This window comes from Motacilla alba, chromosome 5, assembly GCF_015832195.1.
Source record: "Motacilla alba alba isolate MOTALB_02 chromosome 5, Motacilla_alba_V1.0_pri, whole genome shotgun sequence".
NCBI classification, from domain to species: domain Eukaryota; kingdom Metazoa; phylum Chordata; class Aves; order Passeriformes; family Motacillidae; genus Motacilla; species Motacilla alba.
This window is the reverse complement of record NC_052020.1, coordinates 7,429,667-7,454,018: the sequence shown is the minus strand read 5'-3', so window position 1 is coordinate 7,454,018 and position 24,352 is coordinate 7,429,667. Positions and strand designations below refer to the sequence as shown.

Genomic DNA, 24,352 nt, shown 5'->3' with positions numbered 1-24,352 from the left:
GCAGAGCTGACCTTCCTGCACTTGTCCCTTGGCTGAGCTGGCCCCCAGAGGAACCCCCCTGCCTCACCCGGGGTGACCTGGCAGCCCCGGCCCTGGCGTGGAACTCTGGCTCTGAGTGGTGCCTGCAGGGCTGAACCCACCCACGGAACAAAGAGCTGCTCCCGGCTCTGGACCCGGCAGGGAACAGCTCCCAGCCTTCCAAAGCTTCAGCCAGTGCTGATCCCGGGCCAAGATCCAACAAGAGGCTGTTTTGGGAATGTCTTTGTACTCCCGCTGACCGACCCATGCTCACTCTGTCTGTGCTTTGCTTTCAAAGAAAGGCCAATAATTACTGGGGGCAATAATTATGGCACTGGGCAGGCAGGAAAGCAAAATACAGAGCTTCTCCCAAGCTTCTCTAGGCCTTCCAGATCTCCTAAAAGAAAACCCAAATAAATGACATTCCCAGCGATGCTGTTAGCCTGATGTTTATTCCTCACTTAGGACTCCTCCTTGTGCAGAGGGGTTTGCAGGCCGGAGAATGAACGAATCTTGTTTAGCTTTCAATTTCAGTATCTCTGTCACAGTGCACTTTTGCTGCCTGAAACTTCCAGAAGCCAAAACCCGGCATTGGGAGCTGCAAACACTGGCCTGGGAAGTCACATAAGCCCAACTCTCTAAGGACCACTTTTTTTTTTTTTTTTAAGTGGAAATTCTGCTGGAAATAGCTGAAATGGATGATTTTAAGATTTTTGGCTACTTAAAAGTAATTATTTAATCAATTTTGCCTGACTCCACCTGGCCACTAGACCCTGGTTTTGGGGAAGCTGTACCAGAGCACTGCACTCCTCCTTTCAGGGTTGCCTCGCTGCCTGAGGCACTTCCCAGGCAGTGGAAGATGTAGTGCCTCTTTTTCTGTCCCAGCTTCCCGGCTGCTGGGACAAATCCATCAAGTGAAGCTGCTTTGATCAATCCAAATTCCCTTTTTGGAAGCGATCCAGGGCAGTACTCTACGCTTGGCCTCCAGATCGATCGGTTCTTGCTCTTTTCCTCTGCCCATGGATTTATGTCTCGCTTTGTCCTTCACCAAGGCACTTTGCAGCAGCTCCTGGAGAAATGTGGTCAATGTGAGAGGAATTTGAAGCAGCTTCTTCAAATTTAGTACAAATCCAGCAGCACACCATGAGCATCCAGCTGATAGATATGGACATGACTGCAGCCTGAGTTTTGGAGGCTGCACATCCCTTTCGGACAAGGAGAAGCCTGCAGCAAGGGGAAGAGTTCCTGAACTGCACCCCAGCAGGAGCTGACTTGGAGTATTCAACACCCATAGGCTGCACTGGAAAAGCTCCTGGAACAGACTGGATTGTCTCAGAAAATCACAGGTGGCTTCAAGTCTGCGTTTGCAAAGCCAAACCAGCACTTGGGAATGCTCCCTGAGCTTCACTTGGTGATTTCCCCTGACTCCTGCTCCTCCTTCCTTGGGTAAAAGTTAAAAAAAAAAAAAAGAAACCCAGTCTGGTCGATTCTTGCTATTGAAAATCTATTTAAATTTAAAATCAACAGTCAGCAGCAGGATGGACAGCCACGGGTGATTCCTGACAGAATTTCTCCACTCCATGCAGCCTTCCCCACGAGGAGAGGCAATCCATGAGCAACAACCAGCATTAATCATCAGCACCATTAAAGAATCAAAAAAAAGCTGTTGGGATTTTCTTCCTCGATGTTTCCAGCGGTGCATCAAGCACCAGATTTCCAGAGAAGTGCAGGGCTGGAACTGTAAAACCTGGACAGCAAGGCAGGACCTTCCTGCTGCAGGACTGAGAGGAGCAAAGCCCTGGGAACAACCCACCCTGCCACGAACAAGAGCAGAACAGCTTTAAAGGGATGGAAAAGTTTATTTGATGTAACCCCACATCTGTGTTTGCAAGAGCAGTCAGTGCCCTGATGCCACCAGCATTCCCAAAATCCAGGAGCAGCCACAAACCCTACAGCCCACTAGTGTTCTTGGCAGAAATAACAAGCACATAAAACAAAAGAAAGCTGAGCCTGATGCTGGGATTTTTCAAAAGAAAATTAAAAAAAAATATTCCATGCAAATGGTTCAAAAAGTTTATTGAATATTTAATTTACAAAAATCATATCCCTATGAGGTGTTCTAAAATTGGATAAAATAAACTGCATATAAAACCCAACCCTAGTAATGCAAATACAACACAGATATGAGACCATGGAAAGGAGAAAAAAACAGTAATAATCATGACACACATGTGACATTCATGAAGGATTGTCCCAACCATCCAAGAACTGCTTCGACACGATGCCTTCTCCCTCGATACTCTGTACAATTCACCTTTTTGTACAGGCCTTCCATATTCCATTGGTCCAAATGCAGATTTGATAAGAAGTCTTTGCCTTCTCTCTTGGCTGCTACACCAGATTTGACATTTTCCTTTTGATCAAAGGTGGAAACAGACAGTACAGACACTGAACATGTGCACTATTGGATGCAACTTTGCTATCTTTGGTAGGGACCCTAAATCTGCAGTATTCAGCTTTCTACAGCGACAGGAATTTCAGTTTTGGCAAAAAAAAAAACCAAACCCAAAAATCAAACAGGTTTAATTGTGTTGTTTAGTAGAACAGTACTGGCAGTTTCTCTTGAACATACAAAAAAAAAGTCTCTTGTCTGGTTTAAAAATGGAGATCATTTACACGGGTTTCAAATCCAATCATTAACATTCCTTGACTTGAAAATGTTTCCATAAAATGTCACTACTGCACAGCAGGCCCTTCCTTTCCTTCCCCGTGCGAGCACTGCACACAGAACACAACTGCAATCCCACCCCTCCTGCCTTTTCCTCCCATTTAAAGCAACGGGAATATTCCTGCGGATCTGGATGCCAGTTTCCTTCTGAACAAGCAGGAATCTCCTTGGGTGACTTAACACTTGCACAGTAACTTTTCCAAGTTTTCCTGGGAAAAGAGGAGGGCGAAGCAAAAACAAAAGGGTGAAGGAATTTGGGACAATCAGTGCTAGAGAGTTCGCAGCCCTCCTCTGGGATAGCATGAGCAGGAGGAGCAGGATCAAGAAAAAATAATTAAAAAAGAAGAAAAAAAAATTAATTTAAGAGCCAAAGAAACTCCACTTTAAAGGAGAAGGAAAAAGTACCAGACTGTTTCCTTCATAACATTAATATTCCATAAATATTGGGCAGTATTTGATTAACTGCAACTGTAAAACATTTTCTTCATTTTTTTTCAAGCACTATCTGGAAAAGAAAAGAAAAAGAGGAAAAAAAAAAAGAAAAGGAAAAAAAGAAAATAAGAAAAAAACCACCTCTGCACCTCCCCAGTCCTCCCCACTTGGTGGAAATGCAAACAGCCTGCATAGCAATGACTTTCTCAGCTGCAAATGCTTAGTGGAAGACTAACTAGACTTGAACACTTGACTAAATCTGCTCACTTAGGAGTAAAACATGCAATATTACAGCAGACAGCTACCTGTCCTCCAAAAGGCTTGGCTAATTTGGCAGAGAAGAAACGTTTCCGGATGAAAATAAATCCCAAGAGCCTCGGTGAAAGACAGAGTAGTTACAATATATTAGCGGATTCTGTGGCCTAAGTGTTTTAAAAAGCATCAGCAAAGTATTAAATATAAAAGCCATATGCATATACCCCCTCCATCCTCGGGAAAGCCTCGTGGTCTGTCTGTAGTGTGTGAAGTGGTGTGTGGGCTGGGGAATTAAGGCATGAGCAGCAGCAGGAGTCCCTACTGCCTGAGCTCCACGTAGTTGGCGGGGAAGAGGCCGTAGCGGCCCTTGCACACCCCTCTCCACCAGCCGTCGTCGATCATCTCGATGTTGGTGATGATGTCGTCGGGGTCGAAGGAGATCTCGTCGTCACCCGCTGCAGGGAGAGCCCAACAGGGTCAGCACGCACACAGCCACGGGCTCACAGCACCCCAGCACTCGGGTGGAAGAGCTTTTTGGAAACTGCCGCCAGTCCCACAAACAGCGCCCAGTGATCTGCAATGCGCACCCAGTAATTTTCAACCTGCGCTCTCGCTAAACCCCCAAACCCCTGACTTCTCACTTGCCACCCCAAGAGGCACAAAAAGGCAAAGGAAAAATCCAGATTAATCTCATGCGGAACAGAGTTTTCAAAGCCAAAGGGTGAAAACAAGAGCTTTGCTCACCAGCTTGGTAGTCGTAAAGGGCTATGGCTGTGATCCCAAGTTCATTTTCATACTCATCGTACGTGTTTTCTTCTGAAGAGAGGAGAGGAGAACAATTAAAATATGAAGTACATTATCACCCTCAGTTCTTTTCTGTGGTGCTTCTCCTTCAGTTGCACTGCTAACCCACACAGGAAGCAGGCAACAACCCACGCTAAGTTTCAGCAGTGCTGACATTCCTCCTGCATGGACTTATTCCCTCAATCACACGCAAGTGAAGCATGAAAAGAAGCATTTACAAGAGACATGGAGTACGGGACTACATAAAACCAATCAGCCCTGTACAGCTTCTGTAAAATGCGACAGGACAGCTGAGCTCAAGATCACTGTGTAAGACAATAATTAATACAAGTGGTGGCATGCTGGGGGCACAGAAAGGGGCCTGCTTGAAATTCCCAGGTTTTTGTACCAGAGCAGGTTCATCCTTCACAGCTCATTTAGTAACCAGAAGAGGTGAGAAAAAAGTCAGGAATTCAAAAGAATCTTACTCTTGCAGTTTCACAGATTCCTACTCCACTCCCTCACAGGAACAGAACCCAACACTTCAATATCAAACTCCAAGAACTGTTGATTGGATTTTTTTCCTGGTGCAGTACACGTTTAATCTCCAGCTCAATGCTTTCTTCTCATGTTGAGCTACGTTCCATGGGGTGGGAATGGTTACCCCTGAATTTCTTTTTGAACTGAGACCCTGGAGAGCACTGTAATTACTCCAACATCATCTCACAAAAGTTAACTAACTTCAACACCTTGATGCAGCCATTTATGAATTTCCTAATTAAAATTTGCTGGTGGGGAATGTCGAAAGTCTCCCTGGACTGAGAGTTTAGCAAACCAGGACAGCGTGCTATCAGCACAGCTGCTCATTAAGCTCTTGCACAAGGAAGTAATCTCCATCCTAAAGGGTTTGCTGTGAGACACAAACCTGCTTGGTAGTGGTCTGCTGCTCCTGCCACCTCATAGACAGTCTCTGGCTCGTACTCTGCCTCCCGCTGGCTCGCTGCCTCCTGGTAGTCCGGCTGGGCCGCTTTGTAGCCAGCCTCTGGCTCCTGGGCAGCAGGGTAGGATGGGCTGGAGCTCTTGTAGGCTGACCCTGCTTCATAGGAAACTGCATCCTGCAGGAACACAGGGGAGCTCTGTCAGGGCTTTGTGAAGAGGTTCCTGTGCTCAGGATCAAAGCCCACATCCCAGAGGAATCCCAACAAACCTCGTAGACCGGGCTGGAGGGCGCCTTCTGCTCCGCCACCTGCACGGCAGGAGAGGGTGGTGGGGTCTGCTTCTTGGCTTTAGCTTGCTCCTAAATCCAGGAGAAAGGAAAACTTCAGTGCACTTCAGGCACTGATGAGAGGACCAAGAGACAACCCTCCAGAACGAAGGACAGGCAATATTTCCTGCAATGAACTGCAGTGGTCCCAGGAGGACTGGGCTGAGCAGAGCCCCAGAAATGCAGCACAGCAGAAGAAAAAAAAGGGCAGAAACAAAACCCCCATGGCACATATGCATGTCTGTTTTTAAAAACAGCCCCAGAGTTGTTTGGCCCATCTCCAGAGGAGCTGCCGGGTTTTGGTGCTCAGTGTATGCATTCTGCTCATCAGCTGGTTGGCCTCATGTCCCATTTCAGCCTGGGTTTAAAGAACCTGGAGCCCACACATGTTCTGGGCGCACAACTGATGAACTGCCTTTGATGAGAAATGGTCGTGCCAGCTCTGGCAGATCTGCAAAACACCCTGCCAAGGCAAAGGACTGAACAGCTCAGACAAAAGGGGATCCTGCACAGTGACAGTCGGGATTCCAATGTTCGGAGGAATTAAGAGATGTGGAAGAAATAAAAGCAGTACTGCTTTTGTGTTCTGTGACACAATGAACTGGATCTGTTCTGGCACTCAAGTGCTTCATGCTGTGCCATCCCACCAGTGAATCACAGGGCAATTCCACAATCACTGGAAATCCACTCATTAGGGAGGCAGGACACATACTGTGCTGCTGACATGACACAAAACAAGGTAACTATTTCAACAGGTAACTTTCATTTTGCCTCTCTTTACCACAGGTGAAAAATAAACCATGAATCCAGGGCCAAACTGTCTTCTGCACTGAAAAAAAGGAGGAGAGGATGTGTGCAATGGGAATCTGTGCACTCCAGCAGTTTAGGCCCATCAAGCTGTAACACCCCAGAGGATTCTCAGGAGATGGCAGTACAGAGATGAAGTGGTAGGACTCTGTTGCAAAAAATTCTTCCCTTCCTTTGCTTCTCACAGCTCAGAAAAAAATACATCCAACAAGGAAAGCAAAGCATGTCTTGAGAGCAGAGCAGCTTTGAAGACAATTCAAAGCTTAGTGCTGTATTTTCTGGAAAAGTCTCTCCTGATGCAAACCCTCCCTCACTTTTAAATCCTGTGCTAGAGATAAAAAGATAAAAAGGCACCAGCAAAGTGAAGTATTAGAAGTCAAACCTAAGTTTGGGGACAAATTAAGCAGCATCAATCCATTAATGATGGCAAATGTGGCAACAGTTTGACTAATCTGTCCTAGGAAATGGGTCTGCAATCCAGATTAATGTTTAGGATAGACACAGCACAATTGCCATAAAACATTTAAATTGCATGGTTCCCCTCAGGCTGGGTTTTGTTCCACAGTGAAATGCTCCATGTGAAAGAGCATCCTGCCTTTTTTTGCAAGGCAGCAGAGCACAGTGAAATCATGAGGCAGCACTGACTCAACCCAGGCATCAAAGAGCTCCCTGAGCACTCTTTGCCTGTGTGACATTTGTGAAAAGCAAACCAGAACGAGGATTACCAGTAACCAGGGCTCTGGAAGGAATGCAGTCCATATGTACATTCCCATTGTGGGAGGGTGTATGCCCACATATCCTCTGGAAGTGAAGAAGTTCACTGACAGAAATAAAGTTCACTCTGGTCAGAGCCCATCCCTGCCCTTTGCACTCTCTGTGGATGGTGTGGATCACATCTCTGCCCTTCTCCTGCTCAGCTTGGGAGCTTGGGAGCAAGGGGCAGTGCCAGCAGAGCCATGTCAGTTCCCCTCAACATCATCCCCCCTCTCTTGTGTCTGCAGAATCCCATGGAGATGTTCAGGCTGTAAGAACATTAATCATCTGGTTACGGGGAAATTTAAATACCAGCTTTGGGGGAAAAAAACTTCAAATGTGTCCAGGCAACAGAATCTTTGATGAAGCACAAGAAATATCCAGCAAAATGGCTTGGATTTAACCCACACTCACAGCAAAAATACCAGCAGAGAAATAACATAATTACTGAGATAACAAAGGAATTAAACAAAAAAAGACAAAGCAATTAAGGTCCCTTCCAATCCAAACCATTCCATGACCTCTTGCTCTCCCAGCTTTTCTCCAGCACAGTAAAGAAACCCCAGGAGCGTTTGGGGAAGGTACTAAAAGTCCACGTGGAGGAAAGGCAGCACTAGAATGATGCACAGAAGATGAGCTCCCATTCAGCTCGTGACACATTTCTGCAGTGAGCATATGCTCACACTGCACGTCGTGATGCCGCAAGGCAAAATAGGTGATCAGCTGAGAGAAAAGGGGGAAACAAGGAAAAATAAAAAATAAAAAAAAGCAACCTCTTTAGAGGAAGAGAGCCTACCAGGCACTCCTTCGTACTCTTAGAACAAATTAATTACACCAAGCCTTAGTCTCTTGTAATACAAACTAATACAGACAAATATGCAAATTCCATAAAGCAGATAAGACAGAGTTTCTAACTAAACATGTCCTGGAATTATCTTGCTTATGAATAACACAACAATCATGAAGCTTTTACCCATACCAATGCAAAGCAATTTTTTAATTCCCTAACTAAGATTCAGTTAACATTTGGAAGATTATCTTCTCCTGATCTCCTGGCTGTGTGTTATACCACATCCACCTCCCAAAACACTGATCCCAAAGGAACAGCATCACCAGCTCTCACCATGGGGTGAAACTTCTTGAACATGCAGGACATTCTGGGGACCACAGAGCTCTCCCCTCATGAGCTCCTCCGTGCCCAAAGGGAATGTGGGACTGCCAAAAGGCAGAAGTACAGGAGGAAAAGGCCAGGCTGGAGTCAAACACAGCTGAAGCACAGGCACAAACACACACTTTGAGCTTTAAAGGGCAGCTGGGAAGCAGGAACCTTTTCTCAAAGACTCCCTTTTCTCCCAGCATGGCATTGAAACCAGGCTGCTCCAATGGGATTTGAATCTCACTGACCTCCAGTTTCCTCCGAGCCTCCTCCTGTTCCTGCTTCTCCCTGGCCATTCTTTGGGCTCTCTCAGCTTCTGCCTTCCTTCGGTCTTCCTGCTCTTTCTCCTTGGCCAGGTTCTCAAAGTTAGCTCGGATGCTGCTTGTTTTATTGGCAACTGTAACATGGAAAAGGACTCAAGTCAAATCATGTTTCAGGTTCTACATATAAGTAGCCTGGAATGAGTTTTTGCTACAAATTTCCGCTTTTCTGCCCTCTGAGTTTATAGTTCAGTCAGGAAAGTCCTTCTATCCCTCATTCTTCCTCTCCCTTCCCAGCTCAAACCTCTTGCACATCTTATTCTCTTCCAAAAAACCTCCGTAATTCTCCTCCCTCCTCTCCTTCATGGTACAGGCCCCACCACTACCCCACACAATTTATTCTTCCTTATTCCTTCCTTATTCTCATGCTTTTTATTCTCCCTTCCTTAACTCTGATGAGCCTCAAGAGAAAAAAAACTGGAACAAAGCAAAACAACCTCTAAAGGAAGGAGGGAGAATACCTGAGGTTGCAAAAGAGCTGCAAATACAGCAGTTCTCTCTGGATGACCCTTACTCAGCATTACTACATCAATAATCCAGGATTTTGGACATAATCACCTCCAAAGAAAGGATTTGAGGCCAATGCCTTACCAGCTTCTACTGGCTTGGTCTTCTGATAAGTTGAGGAAGGTTTCTCAATGTCTTCAAAAGTTGCTGCATTCTATCAGTAAGGACAAAAAGGATACATGTAAAAACCCCCACAAATTCATGAAGACATTCACACAGCCTCAAGCTGAGATATTTCACTGTGATACTGTCCCCAAGGCTTTTAGCAGAACATCAAAACCAAATCAGGAAGGATCAAAACTTTACAAACAGAATAATCCCTTCTGCAAGTCAAGCTAGAAAGAATTAATCTTCGGGGCGGTTCTGAGCACATCAAAATCCAATTAATTAAAAATAAAAAAGTTTATGAGTGACTCATCAGAACGAAAAACAAGGCAATAAAAATACATTGTGTAGCTGTGGCTGTTCTAATCCACATAAGCTGGCATCAGCTCTGTGTGTATAAATTTGCTTTTTAAAGGCTCAGAAAAGCACAAAACTCTGCCCTTAGACTGGAGAAGTGTCCAGAAATAGAGGGCTGAGCAATGCAGATCTAACCAGGCTGCTCTAGCTGGTCAGAAGCCATGGCTCTTTGAAGCAACTCACCTTGTCCATCCGATCTTTCTGGACACCATATTTGCCTCCAAATCCTTTGGAATAATCTAAAAGCAGGACAGAAAAGGTCAGAGCAGGGAGCTGGGTGCCCCTCCCCCCTTGCTGCCAAATGCAAACAGCCACCTCAGGTGCCAAGAGCCATTTCAGCCACATGCAGAGCCACAGGGACAGCCACCAGAGAAAATGCAGCTCAGCTTTGATGCAGAGAGGACACAGAAGCCCAGGAGCCCTCAGGAACACCAGCAAACAACAGACTATGGGCCACATGCATTCCCTGAGTAAACACCAAGCTGAGGATTGAACAGGAATCAAGCAAGGAGCAAGGGAGGAGCCCTCCTGATGCATCACTTCTGTAACACAGCCTTTGACAGCACCAATTCTGAGCCCTCTGCAGGAACCATGGAGCCTGAGCCATTCTGCTTTGCTCAAAGGAGTCTTTGCTGACCACAGAGGTGTTTTGGTTTTGGCTTTTGGTGTTTTGGCTTTTTTTTCTGCCTTGTGAACGGCAGGAAAGTGTAACAATTTTCTCATTCCAGTGGTTTTGGGTGAGATACTCAGCTGGTGAATATTAAAGCCATGGGTGGTAACTCCAGCTTTACACACGGAAAGGGGAAATTACATAGGCCAGCTTTAGCTGCCTAAGCAACTCACCAGCTGAGAAATGGGGTGGCTGTGCTACCCCATACCAGCCCTGCACACTCTTCCTCCCAGCTGGTGCTGCCCTCAGCACTTGTCACACTCCCAAATTCACTCCCAGTGCCATTGATGAAAACAACAAACAAACCCAGGCAGGAGGGGGTTTCTCCTCTCATGGGAACATCTGAGGAGCACCAGAGCAGCACAACAGCAGCAGCAAGAGTGTGTGACTGGAAAAAGACCTCTTAGTGGTGTGTGAGCTGTAAGAATGTGCCCTTACACTGCCCATGTTTGCTATCCATCCCTGGAATACAACCCCTTCTCCTCTCAGCCCTCAAACCATTGGCTCTCCCTGCCAGCTGCTTGCACTCGGGCTCTGAAAGTCTGAATGTGTGTCAGTATAGCACAGGAAAATACCAGCTATCAATGAACAACCTCATTTTCTTCAGCTTTTTATGTATTTTCAGCCACAACAAATATACTACACTTACATTTTCCTGCTCCAGACTCCTCACTTTAAGATAATGGAAAACCAGGAATTCATGGGTTGTACCCCAACTATTTCACAATGAATAAACAGAGCATTATAACAGCATTTGCTCACCCAAGAACCACAAACATTCCCTGCTTCTTTCAAAGACTACAATCATTTTGAAATGATCTTGCCACAGCCCATTTCTTGTTAATGGTTACGTGCGTGGTTGTTATCTGAGTATTTTTCCACTAATTTACCCAGGCAAAACTTTATATTTGGTCTCCAAAACTGATTTCATTAACACCATACTAACAATAATGTCATTATTCCCCTGCATGTACAGCTATAACTAATTCAGGGCTTTGCAGAGCTGTTGACTAAACACTGGGTGTTTCCTGAACACAGGCTCGCTTGAGGTAATATTTCAAGGGTAGAATAAAGAAAACAGCTGGATCATAGAAGAACAGAAGCGCAATAAAGTGTCTGCACATTCCTGGCATTGATCTACTCAGAAAACTATTTCAGACTGTGTGAGAAGTGGCTGCACTGGTAAGAAAGTAACAAGTGAAAACGGTGCCTTGTTGAGATTCATGCTTGGCTAGTTTCTCCTTGTAATCAAACCCCACAGCAGATGGGTCCTGCCTTTCTGTCTGTACACCAAATTTCCCTCCGAAACCACTCTTATAGTCTGAAAAAGCCACATGGGACACGTTAAAACCAAGGCAGGCAAATAAAGTTCAGTCAGAGACACTCAAAATAATTTTTGCAATGTTTTCTATCATCAGCAATTTTGGATGGTGAAAAATAAAGAAATATGTCAAGACACTTCTGCAAAAGTAAACTGAAAAAAGTCTCAACTTGAGGTATTTATCAGATATAAGAACGCCATTCTGAAGTCACAGAAAAAAAGCATTTCTCAACGTTTTTCATCCATACTGCATAATGCACTTGCATTTGATCAAAGGTATGAACACAGGTACACAGGTAATTTTTTCATCCAAACAAAACAACAACAGATACAAGAGAATAAACAAAATAAACACCAAAACAGTACAAGAGAATCAAACGAGCTTCCTTCATCAGCATGGTTAACATTTGTGCAGACAGCTGACTTTTAAAGAGGTGTAAGATGGGACCCACAGAGACCACCCTCCAGATACTCCCTAAAGGAAAGAGGAATGTTCCTGCTGCCACACAGCTTGAGGGAGAAAAGGTTTCAGCTAAGAGCTGATCGTTCCCTACTGCTGCCTGGGGAGCAGCCATTAAGATACATACATATATATATTTATTTATATAAATACATATGTGTACTATAAAATGAGGGATGGCACAGAAAAAAAGGGATTCAGGTAATCCTCTCACAACAAGTTTGCTGGAGCACCCAACAGAACAATATTTTGAGGAACAGTTTTAATTTCATTACTTAAAAAATATTAATTTCTTTAAGTCAAAAGCAGTGACAGGCAGAGGGCTGAGGAGCAACAGCTGCATTTTACAGGAAGTTGTATTTTTACTGGGAACCAAGTATTTCACAGGAACAGGTACCCCATAGGCCACAAAAAAAGACCAGCATTTGATTTTAGACTCTTCCTGCATGGAAATAGGGATAAACACAACAGAATTCAGAAGGGAAAATTTATTTGTGGAAAGTACAAAGGAATTCCTAACCTGTGGTTTGCACAGCTCAACTGAGAAAGGAAAATAACCCAGCATACTTGCAGGCCCATAAAGGGAAAATTTAGTCCTGAGCCTGGACTTTGAGGGGCTGGGTGTCAGCTGTGCCTAAGCTGCTCTGCAGCCACCAGTTCACCCAGAGACAGCAAAACCCAGACACAGGAAAGGAGCCTCACGTCAGCTCCTGTGAGGCTGTGCCCAAAGACACCAGGGCAGGGCTCACACAGGCAACAGGAGGTCAAAGTGAGGGCAGGCAGAAGGAACAGCAAGGAACTGAGAGCTGATGTACCTTTCTGGGACTCGTGCAGCTGCACCTTCTCCTGGTGGTCCCAGCCAAGGGCACATTTGTCTTGTCTGTCTGTCTGCACACCAAACTTGCCTCCAAAGCCTTTTACATAATCTGTGAAGTTTTCAGAAAACATTATTGCACTTTGTAGCTGCAAACTGCATTTGATTAAAAAACCCAGGAATATGTTAGGGGATAAGCTGCCCTGTTAATAATGCATTCACTTTTTTAAGGGGATCCGAAATTTGCACACACATGGGGTACACACATATTTACCACAAAAAAAAAAAAAAAAGACAACCTAAAAATTTCCACCCAAAAAAAACCCCAAAGTATTTTTCCCAGGTTTAAAAGGATCTGAGCTACTATTTTGAAAGAAGATGATAAAGACCTTTCTGTGATTCATGTTTTTCCGTTTTGCCTTGATATTCAAAGCCAACAGCACTTTTATCCACTTTGTCCTTGTCGACACCGTATTTACCTCCAAAGCCCTTGGAATAATCTAGAGATAAGAGAGAAGAGTTTTGTTTGTAAGTGTTCAGCAGCAAAATCATCACCTTGAAAAACTGCGACAATCAGGGCTGCTAGCACTGCACTGTGTTTTGAAAGAAGCACTGACACCCACAGCTAAACCTGATTTCAGACACTGAGGTCAGAAATCCTTCAGAACACATTCTCCAGGATGGAAAATAAAACAGCATTTTGATGGGCAATACCAGCAATTCAGCTGCCTGACTCCTTGGTGAAATTCTGAAGACACTTATGGCCAAGTGAACTTCAAAACCCACGTCAGCAACAGCCTGGATGCTTTTCAACACCCCCTGCTCCTTGTCAGCCAGCATTTCTAGAGTTCAAACATTTCTTTGGGACAAACAGAAAACATTTATTTTTCAACAAAATGGTCAATTTTTGATTAGATATGCCTGGAAACTTGAGCAGCAACACAATATTATCTCTAAACACTGTTAAGTGTTTTAATCCACAAACAGCTGATTCTTTTAGAAGCCCTTCTCTGTGGTGGTGAAGCTGCTCACAGTCTGACTACTTTGATTTACAGCTTTTCAAAAGGAGCTGTAAAAAACCTCCAGACAAACCTGCGTGCCCTGGACCATCCCTTAAAACCAGGCAGATTTTTTTGGGCTTTTTTTCCCCCAGAAGTTGAGGTTTTCAGCAATGTAAATTTTACCCAGCATTACCTTTCAGCAGGTTAGGAGTGCAAGACGTGTAACACATCAGTATTTTACAACATGGGCTATGGGCAGTGCCTACAGCACTAGGGAAGGAGCCTGCTAACACATGTTATTATTCACTATTCACCCTTCTGGGAGTCGTGTTTCTCAGTTTTCCCCTGGTAATCAAACCCCACTGCACTCTTGTCCACTCTGTCAGCCTGTACTCCGTATTTTCCACCAAAACCACTTGAGTAGTCTGCATTGAGAGTAAAGCAGAATAAAAACAGCATGAAAGCAACTTGTCATGGATACAGCATAGCCTAGCAATTGAGGGGAAAAACAAGTTATTTCAGAACTCAAGTATTATGAAGGCTTTAGCACATAAAATTCAGTTTAATTTTAAACACAAGATAAGCAACAGTCCTACAGCTTATGATGGTTCCCTTTAAATTTTTTCCCTATTTCCAACAGGGTGCAATACAGCAAAGAGCAACTCCCAGTCTTCCTGACATGTCCCTGAACCTCACTTCAGAAAGAAAAATTAAGACTCCTGACGACCCACTATTTCCTTGTCTTAAAACCTGAAACTGCTAGGAAATTCATGTTTTCCTCCTCTGTTCCACCAAACCCGCCATTTGATTAATTGGGAATGTCATGCAGAGGTCTCATAAAGGGAAAGAATCTACTCTCTTTTTTATAGAAGACGTGCCCACCAAGGTGACCGCCTCCCCACTTTACCTTTTTGGGAGGGATGCTTCTCAGTTTTGCCCTGATATTCAAACCCAACAGCTGACTGGAAGAGAAATAAAATGACAACTGTGACAGTGTTAGGCATTAGGAGAAAAACTGCACGCACTTCAGTGGACACAGAGCACGGCAAGTTCCTGTGTCCTTCCATACTGCTCTGACCTGCTGGACTGGGGGCATAAACACCTCTTCAACTTATGGGCCATATTCATTTACACAGCAGTTCAGTGCATGTGTTCATGGCCAGGGTTTTGCCCTCCCTTGCCAAGGCAAATTGTACCAGCAGCACACTCCAGCCTGGCCTTGCCAGCTCCAGCAATTCAGTGTGACAGAAATCCAGCATTTCCATGCAGGGATTGTTATGCAGTCTTGGAACAGGGTATCAATTATCCTGGCCAGCAGCTCATGTTGTGATACAGGACAAGCCATCCCCAAACATTCTGCAGTACTCACACTGACCTTGTCAAAGAACACAAAAAAGGAGCATTTTAACATCTCTTTTCAGCCTTTTTTTCAATTCATCTCAACTTCCCATGAGGGCTTTTTTCTACTCTGCTTTAAACAGTAATTTATCTCCCTAACAGTCAGTGTCAGCTTCTTCTGAACTTCAAAAAGAGCAGGAAGAGCAGCCCACACCAGCATCCTAAGGCACTGGAATTCTGCAGTTTTATGTACAAAAGGAAAAAAATCAACCACCGTGGGTGGCTGCAGGAGGAGATGAAATCACTCACCTGGTCAACTCTGTCAGTTTGTACTCCAAATTTGCCACCAAACCCTTTCACCGAATCCACTTGGGAGCAATGCTTAGAAAGTTTGGATTGGTATTCATGTCCAACAGCTGACTGGAAGAAATTGGTGAAGTTCAGAGACAGCAGCTCTACACAGTCCTGAGTGTCAGACAAAACACTGCACCAAGCAGCTGGAGGGTGAGTTTTGTTACCAACATGCATCACTGCCAATCCTCCTGTTGAAACCAACTTCCCTGGAAATTCCTACTCAATTGGGAAATCTCCACGAGGATGCTGCCATGCTACCAATCCAGCCTAGGCAAGGGAAGTGGCTGCATTATGGGAACTATTTTATGCCCTGCATTTGCACTTCAAAAGCACAGGAATGAAAACAAGACGGGTACAGAGGGAGTCTTGATGGTGCTCATGCAGAGTTTGAAGTGAGTTTCAGGTGAAACACACAGCCTTGTGTTTATTTAGGGATCTGTTTTAGCTGACAGGGGACTGCAACAAATACAACAATATTTTTGTATAACAATACAAATACAACCAAAGCCAGCTGCCATTGGTTTAGGGAGGCACCCAAGTCTCCTGCATAAATCACAATTAGGCATCTTCCTCACATGCAAAATGGCATTGAACATGAGGAGATGCACCCACACCTGTGCCAAAGGTATCCCAGCCCTGCATCCTGACCCTGGAAGCCGAGCTGAACAGAGGCAGAGCTCCATCCATCCCACTGGCAGGACACAGGGATATGTAATTACACACCTGGAAGTGCCTCCACACAGCCCTTGCTAGTGTTACACTGACCTAGTGCTAGGGAGCCCTTCCAGCTCCTGGAATTGATGCTGGAGCCTCACACCTCGAGTAAAAATGTTTTTTCCTTGCCCAGTGTGGCCAGAGCAACCTGCAACTCACCAGTAACCCAACATTGCATAATGTGTGCCAGGCAGCTGCACCAAGGTGAACTAATTTGAGGACACAAGGTGTCTGCACACCTTGGATTTTACAGTGTTTGCTCTTTTTCTTCCACACAGGGGCTGGAGGGAACATTCCCAGCAGGTTGGGAAGCAAAGCATAACTGGACAAAGTCACTGCCAGGTAACAGACCAAGGAGATCAAGGATGGCAATAATAGGACACCAACTCAAAAGCATTAAAAAAGCTCCCTTCTTTTCCTGACTGAAACAACCACACTCCTGTCCATTTTGCAGGTGTTCTGTAGTACAGTATCTGCAAATGTGTCAGAAAATGTGTCAGAATGTGTCAGAAAAGGCTCCCACCTCCCTTTTTTCTTCCCATTGCATTTGTGAAAAACATGAAGCTCTGAAAATTTTAGGTTTTACATGGTTTTATCTGATCTCACTTCTGTTACACCAACTGAGGTATAAGTGTGGTGTTCTTGGTGGCACCAGGACTTTCTGCATTTCACCAAATACCAAGCATTACAACAAAACCCCCCCTTAGGAAAAAAAAATTTGGCAATCTTTGGTATTTGGTATTTCAAACACCCTCATAACTTTTCTGTACATTTTACACCAGCTCAGGAGGTATGGCACACAGAGTGATGGAAATGTTCATTTTAACTCAGAACCAAGGTTTTGCCCTAAACGAAGCAAAACCCCGCACCATGACAATGCTACAGCAACCCTGATTTAATGGCCAAGCTTTAAAGCCAAACTTTAGGAGCAGCACACCTGCACAGATACCTGCAAAGGAGACATCTCAGCCACAAGGCTTCAGAACTACAGTCACAAGGGAGAAAGATTCATTACAAACAGAAATTGTGAACACCTCCTGCCACCAGCATCACTCACGTGGGCATGAGCAGCATGGTTTTCCCCCACGATTAATTCTGGCCTATGGGAAATACTGCTGACTTCTGTTCTTTTTATTTTTTTTTTCCCCACAGACACAGGTGAGGGATAAACTCCTGACACTAGAGAGCAGCAGCAGAACAGGCCCGGTGGTTGAATCTGCTCAGCAATTCCTTTTCTCAGATTCATAGGTTGGCCCACTGAGAACTGGACAGCAATTAACTCTGGAATATGAGAATCCAGCAAAAATGTAAGGCTGCCAAGTTACCAAGAATACAGAAAACAAAGTAAGAAAACTTTCTTATTTAGAAATGTTTTGATTCTTATTCTAGCAGAGCTCATGAAAGAAAGCAGCCAGAAGTTGATATGCCTATTTTTCACATAACTAAAGGAATTATACTAAGAATTATAATCTAACAGTGTAACATAAGCAGCCATCAGCTCCTTATATAAAAAACTACCATCTGATTGAAGTACAGTATTTTAAATACTTGCATTATTTGTCACTGTTCACAGTTTGTTCACAAGAGCTGCACTCTGATTGTAACGCAGCAGCACATCCTTTTTTCATTTTTTTGGCAGTCTTTATCTATAGGCATGGAAGAGCTGGCCCAGCATCCAAATAAAAAGATCATACTGAATTTATTAATGCACCAAGCCCTTTGTTCATTTAGAAACATAAATTTAAGAACTTGAATCCTGACTCCAGGGGAATCATCTCCAGACTTGGCATCGATCAAAACCACGAGGGGCCACTGCACACCCCAGAGCAAAGCCGGAACAAGCTCAGCTCCCACAGAGAGTGGTGCTGGCCAGGCTTATCCTTTCACTGATCACCTCATCCCAAGGAAGCCCCATCCACACTTACTTTATCCATGCGATCTTGTTCCACGCCAAACTTCCCTCCGTAGCCGTGGGAAGCTTTTGGTCCTGTTTGCAGCTCCCTCTCTTTGAGGTTCTGGTGTTCTTGGAATACATTCTCCCTCAGCTGATGAATACTTTAAAAGACAACAAAGTAGCAACTTTTACTAAGGAAGTTTCAGCAAGCAACTTCAAAAAGATGCAAAATATAAAGCTGACAAAACTATCATCTTGAATGAGAAGTTGGATCACTTGTATTTTTCAAGCCTTTCCCATTTTTTCAGCGTATGAAACATTTCCTCATATTCTGAGACACTGGATTTGTCCCACTGCAAAATGTTGTTTAAAAAAAGAAATGAAACTTGCTGGTTTTAAGAAGAATGTGGAAGGGAATTTTGCTTTACCTAGAACTGATTTGTGCCTGAAACATAATTTTTTTTTCCTCGTGCCCTCATTTAAATTCTTCCCAACATTTTCTATCTAGATGGCAACTTTTCAGAGGAGGGATCATCTCTTATCACACACTCCCTGTGGTATCAGCGCTAATTCTAACACAGCCTTCTGGACAGCACTGTGCTGCGAAACAAAGATGTAAGGAAACTCGCACCTCCTCTTCCCAAAGTGATCCCTTAAAATGAGCAGAATTCAACTGAGGGCAGTGCAGGCTATGTAAAGAAGAGCAACCCAAGGTGTAATCTGTACTTTAAGTACCTCCCACCTGAGTTTTGAGCTTCCTCGGGTGTAATTCAGCCAGCATGAATTCCCACTGCCCTCAGAATAGAGCACAGCAACACTGATCCCTGAAGAGTTCAGTCTCCTCTGTTTGCAACATCACACATTTCCTAAAATTGCTTTAAAGTTCTGTCCTAGACACTTTCTGTGAGAAATACAGGATTCAGGAGATGGCATAATTTCTGTTTCACATATCCCACTGTGATGCACTTATTTGCTTTTCCATCAGAGAGCTCAGTTTGTTACTTTGCCAGGGTTTTTATGAGTTTGGTTGTAGCAGTTTTCTAATCAAAATGTAAGAATTACGGGACCAAACGTTTCCTCAAAGTACCAAACTGAAACTGCCTAGATCCCTCAGCTTCTCCCCAAAACAGCACAAAAAACCCTTTTCAGATACAGAGGCAGGAAAAAAAATCACATTTCCAGAGACAAATAAAGATTTAAGGGTCCCTGCACCATATTTCTGCTCTTAATTTCAGCTCTGAAGACAGACAGATTTGAAAGACCAGCCATCTGGCAAATAATCAATCTTCTACACGGACTCTTGTTTTAATTATGAAGACACAAGTAACTGAGATCACGAGTTGATTAAAAGTTGCCAGGGACTGTGCCTATTAATACATTTCACAAGAGAGCTGCTTTACTTGATGTGCTCCTGGTGGCCGGACCCATTCACGGTTTTAGCTCCCCAGCGCTGCTCTTTCTCGCTCACATCATTCTGTGAAGGACACACATAAAAAGAGAGTTAAAAACCCAAAGGAGTCGCTAGTCACACACATCTCAGAGCTCACAGCAAAAGCTTCCAGCAGCCACTGAGACCACAAGTGCTGGAAAAGCAGCTTCACTTCCCCTCCACTCCAGGGACACGCTCCTAACAGCTTATTTGGCCAAGACACGTCTCCCACCCCACAGAGCTCCTCTGGAGCTGTCCCAGAAGTTCCTGGTGGATCAGCAAACCCCAAAAGCCATACCACAAAGTCTGGATCTGTCTCCCAGTCATCAGCTCCATCATCCTGGCTGACAGACACGGTGTGGCCTGCAGTAGCCTTCCACATCTGCAACACCAGCAGGAGAAGCAGGGTCACGCTCCACTCACCCGCCAGCTCGTTTGATTCGTGCAGGAGCTGACAGAGGAGATGCAATCCAAAATTCCCAATAAAGTATGTTATTTAACCACATCACCAAAAGCTGTGCTTGCAGTGAAAACAGGTTGGACCACTGGACCTCAGGCTGCCTTCTCAAGCTGGCTTACAAACCTGTTTAACTCTCCCATTTGCACTGTAAAAAGATTAGGAGCAATTGCTGTTTCAAGAGAACAAAGTCACCATTCTTTGCTCAAATTAATGCGTGCCTTTTGTGCAGTCACTGCACTCAAAGACTTCTGCTCACACAGGTTTCCAAGCCAACATGCACTTCCAAAGACTGCTGCTAATTCTGGATCCTGTGCATACAATTAAGGTGCAGGAATAGGTGATTTTTTTTTTTTTCCCCCCCAGGCATTAAAAATGCTGAGTACAACATTGTTCTTCACCTGCCTTACACCTGCACAACCTCCTCTGCCGTGCAGGGAGCTCCAGCACGGTGACAGAAATCCCAGAATTTGCACACAACCCAGAAACAACAGAGAACAGGAGTTCTGTGCTCCCCGGGTAACCCCCAGTGAGACACAAACTCAGCACCTTGTCTGGCCTTCAGGACAAACAGAGGATGACTGCAGGAAGCAAGACTCATAAAAAAAAAAAAAGCAAACAATGACTTCTAGAAACAACACCCAGCACTTTCAAGAGGTTAATGATTTGGGGCCTCTCAGTTACTGGAAACTTTATTTCCCATGGAGTATCAAGTTGGATGCTTTTAATTAACAGTTCAGCTAGTTAGCAGAATTCCTGATCTTGCTGGTGCTAGTGGCTGGATTTCACACCCTTTATTCTACATAAATCAAAACAAATACATTCTAGAAAGCAAAACTGAAACATCAAACTACAGGCTGCCTGTTCTCCCAGCTTTTTCAGAATACACTTCAGAGAAACGATTTTATTTTTTCTTTGCTATTCAACTAGAGTTCAGTTTTTTAACATACCAGCATTCTGTCCACTTACCTTTATCCTTCTAATTAAGAACAGATTACAAAGATAATTATCATAGGCTATTTAATTCACACAAGCATAATTCAGTGGGTGGGACGAAAACTCACTTCCTCTTAAATGCATAACTAATAACCCCTGGGTGAAGTCCACAGCTCGTTCTGTCAGGCAGCCTGGCAGAACGAGCTGATGAGCCACTTTTATGGAGCATTTCAGAAATTTCAGGACCGGTAAAGTGAGTGAGAACAGCTGGAAAACTGACAGTCAAACAGCAGGGTAGCAAATGCTGGAGTAGCTGGGAAGGAGGGTGTAAAAGCAGAGCAGGTGACATATTAACAGTATTAGCATATTTCCCCTCATGTTTTTTCAGGTCTCCCATCTCCAAATTCCTCTGGCAGTTAAGGAACTAACTTTTATAATAGTACCTCATATCCAAAAAACTTCTGAGACTATGAGTTTATAACCCAAACTTTTAAAACACAGGGGGTTTAACATCGTCCTTAAAACACTCTGTCTAAAGCCTTCTCTCACATGATTGTGTCTGATTGGATTTTAGTAGGAAAGAGTAGGACAATCTCTCACCAAAAAAACCCTAAAAGCCTTGGAAAGCAGAACCCAACCAGCTCAATAAAGAAATTCAACATGGGTCCAAGTTCTTTCTAACTTCTCCTAAGGGGGATGTTCTGTATCCATCCTTACGTGCTCCACCACGCTGTGCAAGATGCTTAGGAATGGAATTCAAGTGATGAGAGTTGACTCAGGGGTGCTGTGTATGGTGAATTTCTACATGCTTTGTGCCAAACACAACTTTTTTCCTCCAAGTACTCGTTTCTTATGCTCACTTTATTGATGCGTTTTGTTCATTCGGTGTGCTTGGACATTTCAAAGAACAAAAGCTGGATCCTTCAGTCTAGGTTTCACTGCTTCCTCCTCGAGCTCTCACAAACAATAGCGCAGGGAAGAAGGATTTCACACGCACCCCCGTGCAAAATCCAGCATCCACCACGACTCTCTGCCAATCATGCAACATTTTTCCACAGCTCAACCCCGCACTCCGTGAATTCCACAAGGAGCAGAGCAGCCCCAGCGACCGGGGCTCCCAGTCCTCACTCAGCCAGCAGGAATAAGCCTGGTTTCCGCCTGCTATTCCAGCACCGATTCCAGGGCAGAACGAGGAGAAACACGATCTATTCATGACTCACTGGCTCACGTGGTCATGATTCCCGAAGGAAGAAGCAAACGCTACGGTTCGAACACAAACCCAGGCTAAATATATGCCTCGAATGTATGCGCTGCCCGGCGCTGCTATGACTAATCGGCACACACATCATCCCACCCAGCACCTTCAGCGGCCAGCCCGGCACCTCCCCGCTGCCCGGGCCTGGGAACGAGCTCCGGGCAGCGGTGCCGAGGCTGGGTATACACGGCAGCTGAGGGATCCAGGAGCAGCTCCCAGGCTGGCCGGGCCTGGGAACGAGCTCCGGGCAGCGGTGCCGAGGCTCGGCAGACACGGCAGCTGAGGGATCCAGGAGCAGCTCCCAGGCTGGCCGGGCCCAGGGATGAGCTCCGGGCAGCGGTGCCGAGGCTCGGCAGACACGGCAGCTGAGGGATCCAGGAACAGCTCCCAGGCTGTCGGGGCCCCATGGCCCGAGCCCGGCACCGGGGCGGGGGCTCTGCCCTGAGCGGCACTACCGCTGCCCTGAGTGGAGCCCCCGCCGCAGACGGTTCCCCTCAAGTTCCCAGCTTCGGAGTTGAAATAAATAAAATAAAATTAAAAAAAAAAAAAAAAAGAAGAAAAAGGACACCGAGCCGCGACGCCCCCCAGCTCTGCCCTGCGCTCGCCGGCCGTGCCCGCAGCGCCCGGCCCGGCTCCCCCTCAGCCCCGCCGCGCTTACTCTGCCTCTGCCGCCGCCTCCTCCTCGGCGCTGGCTCCCCGCCGGTGCTTCCCGGGCTGGCGGCGGCTGCTGCTGCTGCAATTTCCGCTTCTCCCGAGCTCCCACTTCCTCTTCCCGGCTCCAGGTGGGAGCGGGACGGGCTCCGCTCCGCCCCGCCGGGAGGGGCCGCGCCGGCGGCTGTGGGGAGGCCGCAGGCTGCGAGCCGCTGCAGCCATCGCAAATCCTGATCTCTCCGTCCCCCCTTTCTTTCAAAAAACGCAGTATCAGTAGTTTTAAAATGGCCACAGGGGAGTTGCTGGTGCAGTTGTGAACATCCTTCTTTGTTTTTTAGTACTCGCTTTTGCACCGTCATGTTTTGGAAGTCGCAGCTACTCCGTCCCCAGGGGTTCTCATCGCTTTTTATCAGTGGGCAAAAGGTTTCCCCGTGGCTGGGATCCGCTCCAAATGAAACGGATGCCAAAATGGAAACTACGGGGGTTTAAAACACTGTGGAATGAGGTACTGCTTTGTTCGCCGCTTCTAGAGGAGGGGGAGACCCCAAGGAACGCTGTTTCCAGCGAAAAAAACTTTACAGATAAACACACAAATCCAAGCTCTAATAGAGGGCAAGATGATAAAAAATCCAGGTGAACACAAGAACAACTTAATTCCAAATGTAGCCAGTTCGTGTCATAAATAAGTTCGTTACTTTTTCCTGGATTACATGCAGTGTGATTTACCCCATAAACTGAATACAGCATATTTGAAAAGGGCTGAATTTATTCTAAAAACACTGTCTGCTAGAGGAGAACATACGTGCAGAGAACCTCAATCCTTTAGGCATTACTTCTGTCTCTTCTGTGTCTTTCTGGAGTCTTCACCTGTCCCTCCATGTACAGGTAGAAATACCAACCACATTTATATATCACTTTTCACCCATCTGCTCCAACATCTGCTGTAAAACCAAAAGGTACTGCCACCTCAGTTAACTACATTTGCCCTTTCCCTCCCAAGTCCCCTACTATTAACAAACAATGAAATTGACAAAATGAAGAATAATTTGTGCACCAAAGCTACAATCCTGACAGTGGGAAGTGAAAAACTTTCCTTTTAAAGGCAAAGTGGCTCTTTAGTTTCTTTTAAAAGTACCACTCCCAAACATCTAGTGTGAATTTTTATTTACCTGGAAATTAATTTTGCTGCCCCTCCCTCTCAATCTTTAGCCTACCAAGCTCCAGAAATAAATTCTGCTTTGAACTAATTTACCTGTTGCCCAAATCTTGGCATGATAAATCACTACTGTCCACAAGACAAGACACTACTACAGCAGTTTAAAAGACAGAGTTAACAGATCAATTTTGAGAGTCCCTGTCCTTTAAAAAAGCAAAAGTTGCAAGTCTAAAGTTCACTCAGATAATTCTGAAGCACACAGACAGGATGCATAGTTTAATTTTTACAGCCCTCTTTCCAACTGAAGCCTTTAAAGACATTTGGCAATTTACAAAACATTGTATTTAATCGAGCATTATCTAAAGCTCACTGTAACAGACCCAGGTGCCTTTTCCATGTGCACGGTTTTCTTTCAGC

The 24,352-nt window shown here is 45.1% G+C and overlaps 1 protein-coding gene across 4 annotated transcripts; it reads right to left on the bottom strand.

Moving 5' to 3' along the window:
• Nucleotides 1–1,857: 1,857 nt before the first annotated feature.
• CTTN (cortactin) lies at nucleotides 1,858–22,943 on the bottom strand. 4 transcript variants are annotated; one of them, XM_038137239.1, is made up of 17 exons: nucleotides 22,787–22,943; nucleotides 19,779–19,862; nucleotides 19,452–19,525; nucleotides 18,083–18,212; nucleotides 15,399–15,509; nucleotides 14,659–14,713; nucleotides 14,066–14,176; nucleotides 13,140–13,250; nucleotides 12,752–12,862; nucleotides 11,366–11,476; nucleotides 9,669–9,724; nucleotides 9,108–9,177; nucleotides 8,445–8,593; nucleotides 5,424–5,513; nucleotides 5,142–5,331; nucleotides 4,178–4,249; nucleotides 1,858–3,888 (listed from the first exon to the last, which is right to left on the bottom strand). In XM_038137239.1, exons 2-17 carry the CDS (start codon nucleotides 19,860–19,862, stop codon nucleotides 3,752–3,754), a joined length of 1,662 nt encoding a protein of 553 aa, XP_037993167.1. In that variant the 5' UTR covers nucleotides 22,787–22,943; the 3' UTR covers nucleotides 1,858–3,751. The 4 variants fall into 4 exon arrangements, with proteins under 4 accessions (XP_037993167.1, XP_037993169.1, XP_037993168.1 ...); XM_038137241.1 differs by lacking the exon at nucleotides 11,366–11,476; XM_038137240.1 differs by lacking the exon at nucleotides 14,066–14,176 and having other exon boundaries at nucleotides 22,787–22,942.
• Between the last annotated feature and the right edge of the window lie 1,409 nt (nucleotides 22,944–24,352).